At 52.4% G+C, this 12,805-nt stretch overlaps 1 protein-coding gene across 1 annotated transcript in view; it reads right to left on the minus strand.

Annotated features, from left to right (window-relative positions):
• oprl1 (opiate receptor-like 1) overlaps positions 1-10,868 on the minus strand; it is a 96,736-nt gene extending 85,868 nt beyond the window's left edge. The window contains exons 1-2 of the mRNA XM_070895073.1: positions 10,851-10,868; positions 10,460-10,684 (exon numbers count right to left, since the gene is read on the minus strand). Coding sequence (XP_070751174.1) covers positions 10,460-10,671 — 212 coding nt within the window. The 5' untranslated portion in view covers positions 10,672-10,684; positions 10,851-10,868. The remainder of the gene's footprint in view (positions 1-10,459; positions 10,685-10,850) is intronic.
• Between the last annotated feature and the right edge of the window lie 1,937 nt (positions 10,869-12,805).

Genomic DNA, 12,805 nt, shown 5'->3' on the forward strand with positions numbered 1-12,805 from the left:
TGTGAAGGGGGAGTGGGTCTGTGTAAAGGGGAGAGGGTCTGTGTGAAGGGGAGATTGTCTGTGTGAAGGGGAGAGTGTCTGTGTGAAGGGGGAGTGGGTCTGTGTAAAGGGGAGAGGGTCTGTGTGAAGGGGAGAGTGTCTGTGTGAAGGGGAGAGGGTCTGTGTGAAGGGGAGACTGTCTGTGTGAAGGGGAGAGGGTCTGTGTGAAGGGGAGAGGGTTTGTGTGAAGGGGAGAGTGTCTGTGTGAAGGGGAGAGGGTCTGTGTGAAGGGGGAGTGGGTCTGTGTAAAGGGGAGAGAGTCTGTGTGAAGGGGAGAGGGTCTGTGTGAAGGGTGAGTGGGTCTGTGTGAAGGGGGAGTGGGTCTGTGTGAAGGGGGAGAGGGTCTGTGTGAAGGGGGAGAGGATCTGTTTGAAGTTAGAGAGGGTCTGTGTGAAGGGGGAGAGTGTCTGTGTGAAGGGGAGACGGTCTGTGTGAAGGGGAGAGGGTCTGTGTGAAGGGGAGAGGGTCTGTGTGAAGGGGGAGAGAGTCTGTGTGAAGGGGGAGAGAGTTTGTGTGAATTGGGGGAGAGTCTGTGTGAAGGGGAGAGGGTCTGTGTGACGGGGAGAGGGTCTGTGTAAAGGGGAGAGTGTCTGTGTGAAGGGGAGAGGGTCTGTGTGAAGGGGGAGTGGGTCTGTGTAAAGGGGGAGTGGGTCTGTGTGAAGGGGAGAGGGTCTGTGTGAAGGGGAGAGGGTCTGTGTGAAGGGGGTGATGGGTCTGTGTGAAGAGGAGAGGGTCTGTGTGAAGGGGAGAGGTTCTGTGTGAAGGGGAGAGGGTCTGTGTGAAGGGGAGTGTCTGCGTGAAGGGGGAGAGTGTCTGTGTGAAGTGGAGAGGGTCTGTGTGAAGGGGAGAGGGTCTGTGTGACGGGGAGAGAGTCTGTGTGAAGGGGGAGTGGGTCTGTGTGAAGGGGAGAGGGTCTGTGTGAAGGGGGAGAGAGTCTGTGTGAAAGGGGAGTGGGTCTGTGTGAAGGGGAGAGGGTCTGTGTGAAGGGGAGAGGGTCTGTGTGAAGGGGGAGTAGGTCTGTGTGAAGGTGAGAGGGTCTGCCTGAAGGGGGAGAGAGTCTGTGTGAAGGGGGAGAGAGTTTGTTTGAAAGGGGGAGAGTCTGTGTGAAGGGGGAGTGGGTCTGTGTGAAGGGGAGAGGGTCTGTGTGAAGGTGGAGTGGGTCTGTGTGAAGGGGAGAGGGTCTTTGTGAAGGGGAGAGGGTCTATGTGAAGGGGAGAAGGTCTGTGTGAAGGGGAGGGAGTCTGTGTGAAGGGGAGAGGGTCTGTATGAAGCAGGATAAGGTCTGTGTGAAGGGGGAGAGGGTCTTTGTGACGGGGAGAGGGTCCGTGTGAAGGGGAGAGGGTCTGTGTGAAGGGGAGAGGGTCTGTGTGAAGGGGAGGGAGTCTGTGTGAAGGGGAGAGGGTCTGTATGAAGCAGGAGAGGGTCTGTGTGAAGGGGGAGAGGGTCTGTGTGAAGGGGGAGTGGGTCTGTGTGAAGGGGAGAGGGTCTGTGTGAAGTTTGAGAGGGTCTGTGTGAAGGGGGAGAGTGTCTGTGTGAAGGGGAGAGGGTCTGTGTGAAGAGGAGAGGGTCTGTGTGAAGGGGAGAGGGTTTGTGTGAAAGGAGAGGGTCCGTGTGAAGGGTAGAGGGTCTGTGTGAAGGGGAGAGGGTCAGTGTGAAGGGGAGAGGATCTGTGTGAAGGGGGAGTGGGTCTGTGTAAAGGGGGAGTGGGTCTGTGTGAAGGGGGAGAAGGTCTGTGTGAAGGGGAGAGGGTCTGTGTGAAGTTTGAGAGGGTCTGTGTGAAGGGGGAGAGTGTCTGTGTGAAGGGGAGAGTGTCTGTGTGAAGGGGAGAGGGTCTGTGTGAAGGGGAGAGGATCTTTGTGAAGGGGAGAGGGTCTGTGTGAAGGGGGAGTGGGTCTGTGTGAAGTGGAGGGTCTGTGTGAAGGGGGAGAGAGTCTGTGTGAAGGCGAGAGGGTCTTTATGAAGGGGAGTGGGTTTGTGTGAAGGGGAGAGGGTCTGTGTGAAGGGGAGAGTGTCTGTGTGAAGGGGGAGTGGGTCTGTGTGAAGGGGAGAGGGTCTGTGTGAAGGGAGAGTGGGTCTGTGTGAAGGGGAGAGGGTCTGTGTGAAGGGGGAGTGGGTCTGTGTGAAGGGGGAGTGGGTCTGTGTGAAGGGGGAGAGGGTCTGTGTGAAGGGGGAGAGGGTCTGTGTGAAGGGGAGAGTGTCTTTGTGAAGGGGAAGAGGGTCTGTGTGAAGGGGAGAGGATCTGTGTGAAGGGGGTGATGGGTCTGTGTGAAGAGGAGAGGGTCTGTGTGAAGGGGAGAGGGTCTGTGTGAAGGGGAGAGGGTCTGTGTGAAGGGGGAGAGTGTCTGTGTGAAGGGGAGAGGGTCTGTGTGAAGGGGAGAGGGTCTGTGTGAAGGGGGTGATGGGTCTGTGTGAAGAGGAGAGGGTCTGTGTGAAGGGGAGAGGGTCTGTATGAAGGGGAGAGGTTCTGTGTGAAGAGGGTGAGGGTCTGTGTGAAGGGGGAGTGGGTCTGTGTAAAGGGGAGAGGGTCTGTGTGAAGGGGAGATTGTCTGTGTGAAGGGGAGAGTGTCTGTGTGAAGGGGGAGTGGGTCTGTGTAAAGGGGAGAGGGTCTGTGTGAAGGGGAGAGTGTCTGTGTGAAGGGGAGAGGGTCTGTGTGAAGGGGAGACTGTCTGTGTGAAGGGGAGAGGGTCTGTGTGAAGGGGAGAGGGTTTGTGTGAAGGGGAGAGTGTCTGTGTGAAGGGGAGAGGGTCTGTGTGAAGGGGGAGTGGGTCTGTGTAAAGGGGAGAGAGTCTGTGTGAAGGGGAGAGGGTCTGTGTGAAGGGTGAGTGGGTCTGTGTGAAGGGGGAGTGGGTCTGTGTGAAGGGGGAGAGGGTCTGTGTGAAGGGGGAGAGGATCTGTTTGAAGTTAGAGAGGGTCTGTGTGAAGGGGGAGAGTGTCTGTGTGAAGGGGAGACGGTCTGTGTGAAGGGGAGAGGGTCTGTGTGAAGGGGAGAGGGTCTGTGTGAAGGGGGAGAGAGTCTGTGTGAAGGGGGAGAGAGTTTGTGTGAATTGGGGGAGAGTCTGTGTGAAGGGGAGAGGGTCTGTGTGACGGGGAGAGGGTCTGTGTAAAGGGGAGAGTGTCTGTGTGAAGGGGAGAGGGTCTGTGTGAAGGGGGAGTGGGTCTGTGTAAAGGGGGAGTGGGTCTGTGTGAAGGGGAGAGGGTCTGTGTGAAGGGGAGAGGGTCTGTGTGAAGGGGGTGATGGGTCTGTGTGAAGAGGAGAGGGTCTGTGTGAAGGGGAGAGGTTCTGTGTGAAGGGGAGAGGGTCTGTGTGAAGGGGAGTGTCTGCGTGAAGGGGGAGAGTGTCTGTGTGAAGTGGAGAGGGTCTGTGTGAAGGGGAGAGGGTCTGTGTGACGGGGAGAGAGTCTGTGTGAAGGGGGAGTGGGTCTGTGTGAAGGGGAGAGGGTCTGTGTGAAGGGGGAGAGAGTCTGTGTGAAAGGGGAGTGGGTCTGTGTGAAGGGGAGAGGGTCTGTGTGAAGGGGAGAGGGTCTGTGTGAAGGGGGAGTAGGTCTGTGTGAAGGTGAGAGGGTCTGCCTGAAGGGGGAGAGAGTCTGTGTGAAGGGGGAGAGAGTTTGTTTGAAAGGGGGAGAGTCTGTGTGAAGGGGGAGTGGGTCTGTGTGAAGGGGAGAGGGTCTGTGTGAAGGTGGAGTGGGTCTGTGTGAAGGGGAGAGGGTCTTTGTGAAGGGGAGAGGGTCTATGTGAAGGGGAGAAGGTCTGTGTGAAGGGGAGGGAGTCTGTGTGAAGGGGAGAGGGTCTGTATGAAGCAGGATAAGGTCTGTGTGAAGGGGGAGAGGGTCTTTGTGACGGGGAGAGGGTCCGTGTGAAGGGGAGAGGGTCTGTGTGAAGGGGAGAGGGTCTGTGTGAAGGGGAGGGAGTCTGTGTGAAGGGGAGAGGGTCTGTATGAAGCAGGAGAGGGTCTGTGTGAAGGGGGAGAGGGTCTGTGTGAAGGGGGAGTGGGTCTGTGTGAAGGGGAGAGGGTCTGTGTGAAGGGGGAGAGAGTCTGTGTGAAGGGGGTGTGGGTCTGTTTGAAGGAGACAGTGTCTGTGTGAAGGGGACAGTATATGTGTGAAGGGGGAGAGGGTCTTTGTGACGGGGAGAGGGTCTGTGTGAATGGGAGAGGATCTGTGTGAAGGGGGAGAGGGTCTGTGTGAAGGGGGAGTGGGTCTGTGTGAAGGGGAGAGGGTCTGTGTGAATGGGAGAGGGTCTGTGTGAAGGGGACAGTGTCTGTGTGACGGGGAGAGGGTTTGTGTGAAGGGGAGTGGGTTTGTGTGAAGGCGAGAGGGTCTGTGTGAAGGGGAGAGTGTCTGTGTGAAGGGGCTGTGGGTCTGTGTGAAGGGGAGAGGATCTGTGTGAAGGGGGAGAGAGTCTGTGTGAAGGGGGAGAGGGTCTATGTGAAGGGGAGAGAGTCTGTGTGAAGGGGAGAGGGTCTGTGTGAAGGGGGAGAGGGTCTGTGTGAAGGGGACAGGGTCTGTGTGAAGGGGAGAGGGTCTGTGTGAAGGGGAGAGGGTCTGCGTGAAGGGGAGAGGGTCTGTGTGAAGGGGAGAGGGTCTGTGTGAAGGGGAGTGGGTCTGTGTGAAGGGGAGAGGGTCTGTGTGAAGGGGAGAGGGTCTGTGTGAAGGGGAGAGGGTCTGTGTGAAGGGGAGTGTCTGTGTGAAGGGGGAGAGTGTCTGTGTGAAGTGGAGAGGTTCTGTGTGAAGTGGAGAGGGTCTGTGTGAAGGGGGAGAGAGTCTGTGTGAAGGGGGAGTTTGTGTGAAAGGGGGAGAGTCTGTGTGAAGGGGGAGTGGGTCTGTGTGAAGGGGAGAGGGTCTGTGTGAAGGTGGAGTGGGTCTGTGTGAAGGGGAGAGGGTCTTTGTGAAGGGGAGAGGGTCTGTGTGAAGGGGAGAGGGTCTGTGTGAAGGTGGAGAGAGTCTGTGTGAAGGGGTAGAGGGTCTGTGTGAAGGGGAGAGGGTCTGTGTGAAGGGGAGGGAGTCTGTGTGAAGGGGAGAGGGTCTGTATGAAGCAGGAGAGGGTCTGTGTGAAGGGGGAGAGGGTCTTTGTGAAGGGAGAGTGTCTGTGTGAAGGGGGAGAGGGTCTGTGTGATGGGGAGAGGGTCTGTGTGAAGGGGGAGAGGGTCTGTGTGAAGGGGGAGTGGGTCTGTGTGAAGGGGAGAGGGTCTGTGTGAAGGGGGAGAGAGTCTGTGTGAAGGGGGTGTGGGTCTGTTTGAAGGAGACAGTGTCTGTGTGAATGGGAATGTATATGTGTGAGGGGGAGAGGGTCTGTGTGAAGGGGAGAGGGTCTGTGTGAAGGGGCAGTGGGTCTGTGTGAAGGGGAGAGGGTCTGTGTGAATGGGAGAGGGTCTGTGTGAAGGGGACAGTGTCTGTGTGACGGGGAGAGGGTCTGTGTGAAGGGGAGTGGGTTTGTGTGAAGGGGAGAGGGTCTGTGTGAAGGGGAGAGTGTCTGTGTGAAGGGGCTGTGGGTCTGTGTGAAGGGGAGAGGGTCTGTGTGAAGGGGGAGAGAGTCTGTGTGAAGGGGAGAGGGTCTGTGTGAAGGGGGAGAGGGTCTGTGTGAAGGGAACAGGGTCTGTGTGAAGGGGAGAGGGTCTGTGTGAAGGGGAGAGGGTCTGTGTGAAGGGGAGAGGGTTTGTGTGAAGGGGAGAGGGTCTGTATGAAGGGGAGAGGGTCTGTGTGAAGGGGAGAGGGTCTGTGTGAAGGGAAGAGGGTCTGCGTGAAGGGGAGAGGGTCTGTGTGAAGGGGAGAGGGTCTGTGTGAAGGGGAGTGGGTCTGTGTGAAGGGGAGAGGGTCTGTGTGAAGGAGAGAGGGTCTGTGTGAAGGGGGAGTGGGTCTGTGTGAAGTGGGAGTGGGTCTGTATGAAGGGGGAGAGGGTCTGTGTGAAGGGGGAGAGGGTCTGTATGAGGTTTGAGAGGGTCTGTGTGAAGGGGGAGAGGGTCTGTGTGAAGGGGAGAGGGTCTGTGTGAAGCGGAGAGGGTCTGTGTGAAGGGGAGAGGGTCTGTGTGAAGGGGAGGGTTTGTGTGAAGGGGAGCGTGTCTGTGTGAAGGGGAGATGGTCTGTGTGAAGGGGGAGTGGGTCTGTGTGAAGGGGAGAGGGTCTGTGTGAAGGGGAGAGGGTCTGTGTGAAGGGGAAGTGGACCTGTGTAAAGGGGGAGTGGGTCTGTGTGAAGGGGGAGAAGGTCTGTGTGAAGGGGAGAGGGTCTGTGTGAAGTTTGAGAGGGTCTGTGTGAAGGGGGAGAGTGTCTGTGTGAAGGGGAGAGGGTCTGTGTGAAGAGGAGAGGGTCTGTGTGAAGGGGAGAGGGTTTGTGTGAAGTGGAGAGGGTCCGTGTGAAGGGTAGAGGGTCTGTGTGAAGGGGAGAGGGTCAGTGTGAAGGGGAGAGGATCTGTGTGAAGGGGGAGTGGGTCTGTGTAAAGGGGGAGTGGGTCTGTGTGAAGGGGGAGAAGGTCTGTGTGAAGGGGAGAGGGTCTGTGTGAAGTTTGAGAGGGTCTGTGTGAAGGGGGAGAGTGTCTGTGTGAAGGGGAGAGTGTCTGTGTGAAGGGGAGAGGGTCTGTGTGAAGGGGAGAGGATCTTTGTGAAGGGGAGAGGGTCTGTGTGAAGGGGGAGTGGGTCTGTGTGAAGTGGAGGGTCTGTGTGAAGGGGGAGAGAGTCTGTGTGAAGGCGAGAGGGTCTTTATGAAGGGGAGTGGGTTTGTGTGAAGGGGAGAGGGTCTGTGTGAAGGGGAGAGTGTCTGTGTGAAGGGGGAGTGGGTCTGTGTGAAGGGGAGAGGGTCTGTGTGAAGGGAGAGTGGGTCTGTGTGAAGGGGAGAGGGTCTGTGTGAAGGGGGAGTGGGTCTGTGTGAAGGGGGAGTGGGTCTGTGTGAAGGGGGAGAGGGTCTGTGTGAAGGGGGAGAGGGTCTGTGTGAAGGGGAGAGTGTCTTTGTGAAGGGGAAGAGGGTCTGTGTGAAGGGGAGAGGATCTGTGTGAAGGGGAGAGTGTCTGTGTGAAGGGGAGAGGGTCTGTGTGAAGGGGAGAGGGTCTGTGTGAAGGGGGTGATGGGTCTGTGTGAAGAGGAGAGGGTCTGTGTGAAGGGGAGAGGGTCTGTATGAAGGGGAGAGGTTCTGTGTGAAGAGGGTGAGGGTCTGTGTGAAGGGGGAGTGGGTCTGTGTAAAGGGGAGAGGGTCTGTGTGAAGGGGAGATTGTCTGTGTGAAGGGGAGAGTGTCTGTGTGAAGGGGGAGTGGGTCTGTGTAAAGGGGAGAGGGTCTGTGTGAAGGGGAGATTGTCTGTGTGAAGGGGAGATTGTCTGTGTGAAGGGGAGAGGGTCTGTGTGAAGGGGAGACTGTCTGTGTGAAGGGGAGAGGGTCTGTGTGAAGGGGAGAGGGTTTGTGTGAAGGGGAGAGTGTCTGTGTGAAGGGGAGAGGGTCTGTGTGAAGGTGAGAGGGTCTGTGTGAAGGGGAGAGAGTCTGTGTGAAGGGGAGAGGGTCTGTGTGAAAGGTGAGTGGGTCTGTGTGAAGGGGGAGTGGGTCTGTGTGAAGGGGGAGAGGGTCTGTGTGAAGGGGGAGAGGATCTGTGTGAAGTTAGAGAGGGTCTGTGTGAAGGGGGAGAGTGTCTGTGTGAAGGGGAGACGGTCTGTGTGAAGGGGAGAGGGTCTGTGTGAAGGGGAGAGGGTCTGTGTGAAGGGGGAGAGAGTCTGTGTGAAGGGGGAGAGAGTTTGTGTGAATTGGGGGAGAGTCTGTGTGAAGGGGAGAGGGTCTGTGTGACGGGGAGAGGGTCTGTGTAAAGGGGAGAGGGTCTGTGTGAAGGGGAGAGGGTCTGTGTGAAGGGGGAGTGGGTCTGTGTAAAGGGGGAGTGGGTCTGTGTGAAGGGGAGAGGGTCTGTGTGAAGGGGAGAGGGTCTGTGTGAAGGGGGTGATGGGTCTTTGTGAAGAGGAGAGGGTCTGTGTGAAGGGGAGAGGGTCTGTGTGAAGGGGAGAGGGTCTGTGTGAACGGGAGAGGGTCTGTGTGAAGGGGAGAGGGTCAGTGTGAAGGGGAGAGGGTCTGTGTGAAGGGGAGAGGGTCTGTGTGAAGGGGAGAGGGTCTGTGTGAAGGGGAGAGTGTCTGTGTGAAGGGGAGAGGAAGTGTGTGAAGGGGGAGAGTGTCTGTGTGAAGGGGAGAGTGTCTGTGTGAAGGGGGAGAGGGTCTGTGTGAAGGGGGAGTGTCTGTGTAGAAGTAGTATAAGGAGATCACTGCTGTGAATGGGCTGGATATTCTATGTGAATGGGAGACAGTCTCTGTGAAAGAGAGGGGAGGGGAGACAGCCGTTGTGGAGGGGAGAGGAGATAGCTTCAGTGAAGTGGAGTGGAAGTATCAATAAAGGATGCTGAGCACTTTAGGAAGGAGAAAGATTGCATCTATGAAGGAGGAAGTGTCTATGTAATGCGGAAAATTGCCTCTGTAAATGCAGGTTATTGCTGGGTGTCTCTGTGTAGGGAGGAGAGAGTCTGTCTGTGAAAGGGAGAGCAGAAAATGCTTCAGTGAAGGAGGATGAGAGTTCGTGTTTGAAAAGGGGAAAAAATGTCTCTGGAAAAGTCAGAGGATAGAATATATTCACAAATGGATAGGAGAATGCATCAGTGAAGGGACAGAGTTACAACTCAAGTACATCTTAGGGCAGTGATGGTCTGTTGAATGTAGATTAAACCCAAGTGTAATTCATTTTTCTGTGTTTTTAGATTAAAAATCTATCAATCGGAAAGGGGAAAAATTATTTCAAATGTAGCTTGAATTTGCCATTTAAACATAAACATCAGGGGAGGGTTTACCTACTCCCACCCCCCAGGATGCACAACTGAGTCGGCAGGGTCGGGCAACATATGGAAGGACTGTGTACAATGTAAATGTGCTGCCTACGTCCATGGCTCCAACAATTCTGAATTTGCATTGATCATTCTGTGCCAATTAAAGTGCTCCTGAGCGTATGTTACAAAGTCTGGGGAAAAAGAAATGATACTTGTTTAACCCATTTTGTGTCAAAACAAGAACTTACTCCTATTTGTTTCAAGAAAATACTGACATTTGCTCCTGCTTAAGACATTTACTGAAAGAGTGGGGGAGGGGAGGGGATAGAAGAACATTGATTACCACAGTGTGGATCTACTTAGGAGCATGTTTTTTGGCTGTTGGCAAGTGAGGAAAAAGAAGATTCTGCCCCCGGCCCCTCCATTACTTCACATTTGTTACATTAGAGTGGATGTAAAAATATTGGACTCATCCTTCACAATGGAGGGGGAGATAATGTCAGTTTTGTAGTATAAAAAAATAAAAAATACACAAGACATTGTATTATTATAACTAAATTGTATAGGAACTGTAGGACAAATATATTATAATGCTTTGACTGAAGACAAATGTAATCAGTTATTTGCAGGCAGAAGAATTGTCCAGGAGAAAATATCAACACTGGGGAGTTTATACTTGGATTCTAATCTTCACACGAAAAAAAGGAGCTAATATTCTACAACAGTCAGGCACATTGCCGTGTGTAGGGTGGTGCATGGGAAAGAACTGGTGTAAAATACAATGTATTAATGTGTATGTATCTATTGCTCAGAAAATTGACGAGTCCATTACCTACAATGCATAAGCAAACTTAAAAATATTTGACAGCATAACGTAATTTATTTGGAGACTGGTTATATTTGATGTCTATTAGGCTCAAAGCAATTGTCAAACAATGTGAAACTAATTAGAATTTGAAATTAAACGCTTGCACCCTCTATCTCCCTGCAAAACTGCCATATTCCCCTGTAACACCGACGTGTACCGATACCCATAGACAGGCAAATGCAGTAAACGCCAGCATTATTTTGGGAAACAATGCAATGGGATGCATCTTAGTTCTGACCGTGTGGTACTACGTAAAAACAGAATTTTACACAATTAAACCATTCACAAACCCCAAACGTTCGAGTGGGAATATCGCATTTCCCCTACTCTGTAACAATCGATTAGCTTCAGTAAATGTATTGAAACTCCTAAAAGAGCATAACATGAATACAGTAAAATCTTGCATTCCAAAATGCATACAAGATAAAAATCGGATCGGTGGCGGTCAATTCGGGTAATAATCCTGATGGAGCTAAATCTCTCGTAAAATGGAAGTCCTTCCCCAACTTATTGTTAAGTAAAATTTATCACACATGGATCTGACTGCAAAATCAAACTGTCTGGGCGACAGTTTGTGAAATAGTTGAATTACGTATTATACAGTATTTCACATTACAAATTGAGGGATTTATGGATTTGGAGGCTGAGTTCAGTCCGGTTCCCGTAGGAGGGCGCTCCAAGGCAGTAACCACAACAGCTAAGTTGTCTTTTGCCTTTACAAGCTTTCTTTGTGTTGAAATGCACATACAGCAGTATAACATGAAAAATCCAAGCCTTACCTGACGATAACGTACATTACCAGACAGTTGCCCACCAGTCCCACTATGCAGACAAACAGATAGACCACGATGATGGTGATTTTGATCGTTGTTGACCGTTCCAATGTGAGATCGGTGACATTGTCAGACCAGTAATCAAGAAGAATCGTGTAATTTTCATCAAGAGAGTCATTAAAATATCTGTAGTGTCCGCAGACTGTGTCAATATCCATGGTGCAGCCTGACCTGGGGGTAACACAGTATTAATAAACGTAACGACAATGCAGCTCTTTTTGGCTGAAAACACACATATATAGTACACTTGTAAATAAATAAGTTATTATAAATTATGAACAGATGATTACAGTTACACCTTAATCTTAAATGCAGTAATGTGCTTCAAACACTGTACCCTTGGCAAGCAACTGGACTTCATTAGCCGAGTGCAATTTCAAAGAACAGCTTGGTGGCAGATTCTCTTCTGTGTTCCGCTCAGAACAGAATGATGAAGCTGAAATTCTGTGCAAGTTATATCATTTGAAAGCGTCAGACACGTTTTTTCCCCCGGGTGGGGCCCGGGGAGGTTACCACAGTGTCAGCGCTGCCGAGCTTTTGAAGTATTACAAAGGTAAAACTTGCAGCCTGCCTGTCAACTGCCGAGCAACGTTCAGCTTGAGGTTGTCTGACCCCCTCACTTTTCTTTTAGTCCAGGGTGCCGCCTCCCCTTTCAAGCTGTTTGATCTCGCCCGGCACGCGGATAGCAAGTTTTGCTCTGCATCTGTAAAAAAATGCAAGTACTTAATACCTTTACAAAAGGCGTTTTCCGAGTGCAACGCCTGCAACGTCCTCTGAATGCAGTATTTCAGCTGCACACTAGGGGACGATCGGACGCACGAAACCAATCTTATCAAATCGTGATTTCCTTGAGATCTTCACGCTCCGCACTTAAAGCAGCCTCTGAAGTAAGACATCGGGAGTAGAATCTGTATCTGAAGTGCGAGTGGCCTGGTTTTAAATTATTCATACGGTTATCGACTTCGATTTAGCCAAAACGAAGAGGTTTTACTGTTAGTGATTTTAAAGAACAGCCCGATTCAAGGATGTAACATGAAGAATTACTTGGGAAATAATAAATGTGCTGTTCAAGATGATTCCCTAACCTCTATTAACATCGCTAAAAAAAAAATCAATAAACAGATCACCTTTTAATTTATGATGTCAACATCATCTTAGGCAGTCCCTCTGGATCGAGGAAGACTTGCTTCCACTCCTGAAGGGAGTTCTTTGGTGGCTGAACAGTCCAATACGAGAGCCACAGACCCTGTCACAGGTGGGACAGATAGTCGTTGAGGGAAGGGGTGGGTGGGACTGGTTTGCCGCAAGCCCTTTCTGTTGCCTGCGCTTGATTTCTGCACGCTCCCGGCGTTGAGACTCGAGGTGCTCAGCGCCCTCCCGGAGGCACTTTCTCCACTAGGGGCGCTCTTTGGCCAGGGACTCCCAGGTGTCAGTGGGGATGTCGCACTTTATCAGGGAGGCTTTGAGGATGTCCCTGTAACATTTCCACTGCCCACCTTTGGCTCGTTTGCCGTGAAGGAGCTCTGCATAGAGCACTTGCTTTGGGAGTCTCATGTTTGGCATGCGAACTCTGTGGCCTGCCCAGCGGAGCTGGTCGAGTGTGGTCAGTGCTTCAATGCTGGGGATGTTAGCCTGGATGAGGATGGTGATGTTGGTGTGCCTGTCCTCCCATTTATGATGTACAAGCCATTTGATGAGGCCACATACACATGATCACGTTTGCCAAACATTCATGTACAGGTTGAACCTCCCTTATACAGAACCCTCGGGACCTGGCCTGTTCTGGATGAGGGATTTTTTCAGACGAGGGGTGGTCACGTTAAATTGGATGGTACATGTACTGAGCACAGGGATATTGGGGCTGGTTGGCTTGGAGTGTGGCAGAGAGATCATGGGGGAGGGCGGGGTAGTGGCGGGGGTGGACCGCGGGGTCAGGCCAGTGATTGCGGGAGTCGGCAGCGAGGAAGGGCATCAATTTGTTCATGTTGGAGTTCTGCACATGTGCCACCTGGTGGCAGGGAATGGTTCCGGATAAGGGAGTTCTGGATGAGGGAGGTTCAACCTGTATAGTCATACTTTAAGTGTGATTTGTTGTCATAATCACAGATTTTAAATTGATCAATTTGCTGTTTTTCTTTTATAAACTGTCCTTATTTTAAGTGTTCCATTAGTTAGTTATCCGCTTGCTGTAAAAGTAACTACATTGATTGCACATGCCCTTTGGGCACAGCTACGGTGAACAACCAGCTGCCATAATTGACCCTTTCTCAATTACATCTGATAACATGATCA

Source organism: Pristiophorus japonicus, chromosome 12, assembly GCF_044704955.1.
Source record: "Pristiophorus japonicus isolate sPriJap1 chromosome 12, sPriJap1.hap1, whole genome shotgun sequence".
Classification (NCBI taxonomy): Eukaryota; Metazoa; Chordata; class Chondrichthyes; family Pristiophoridae; genus Pristiophorus; species Pristiophorus japonicus.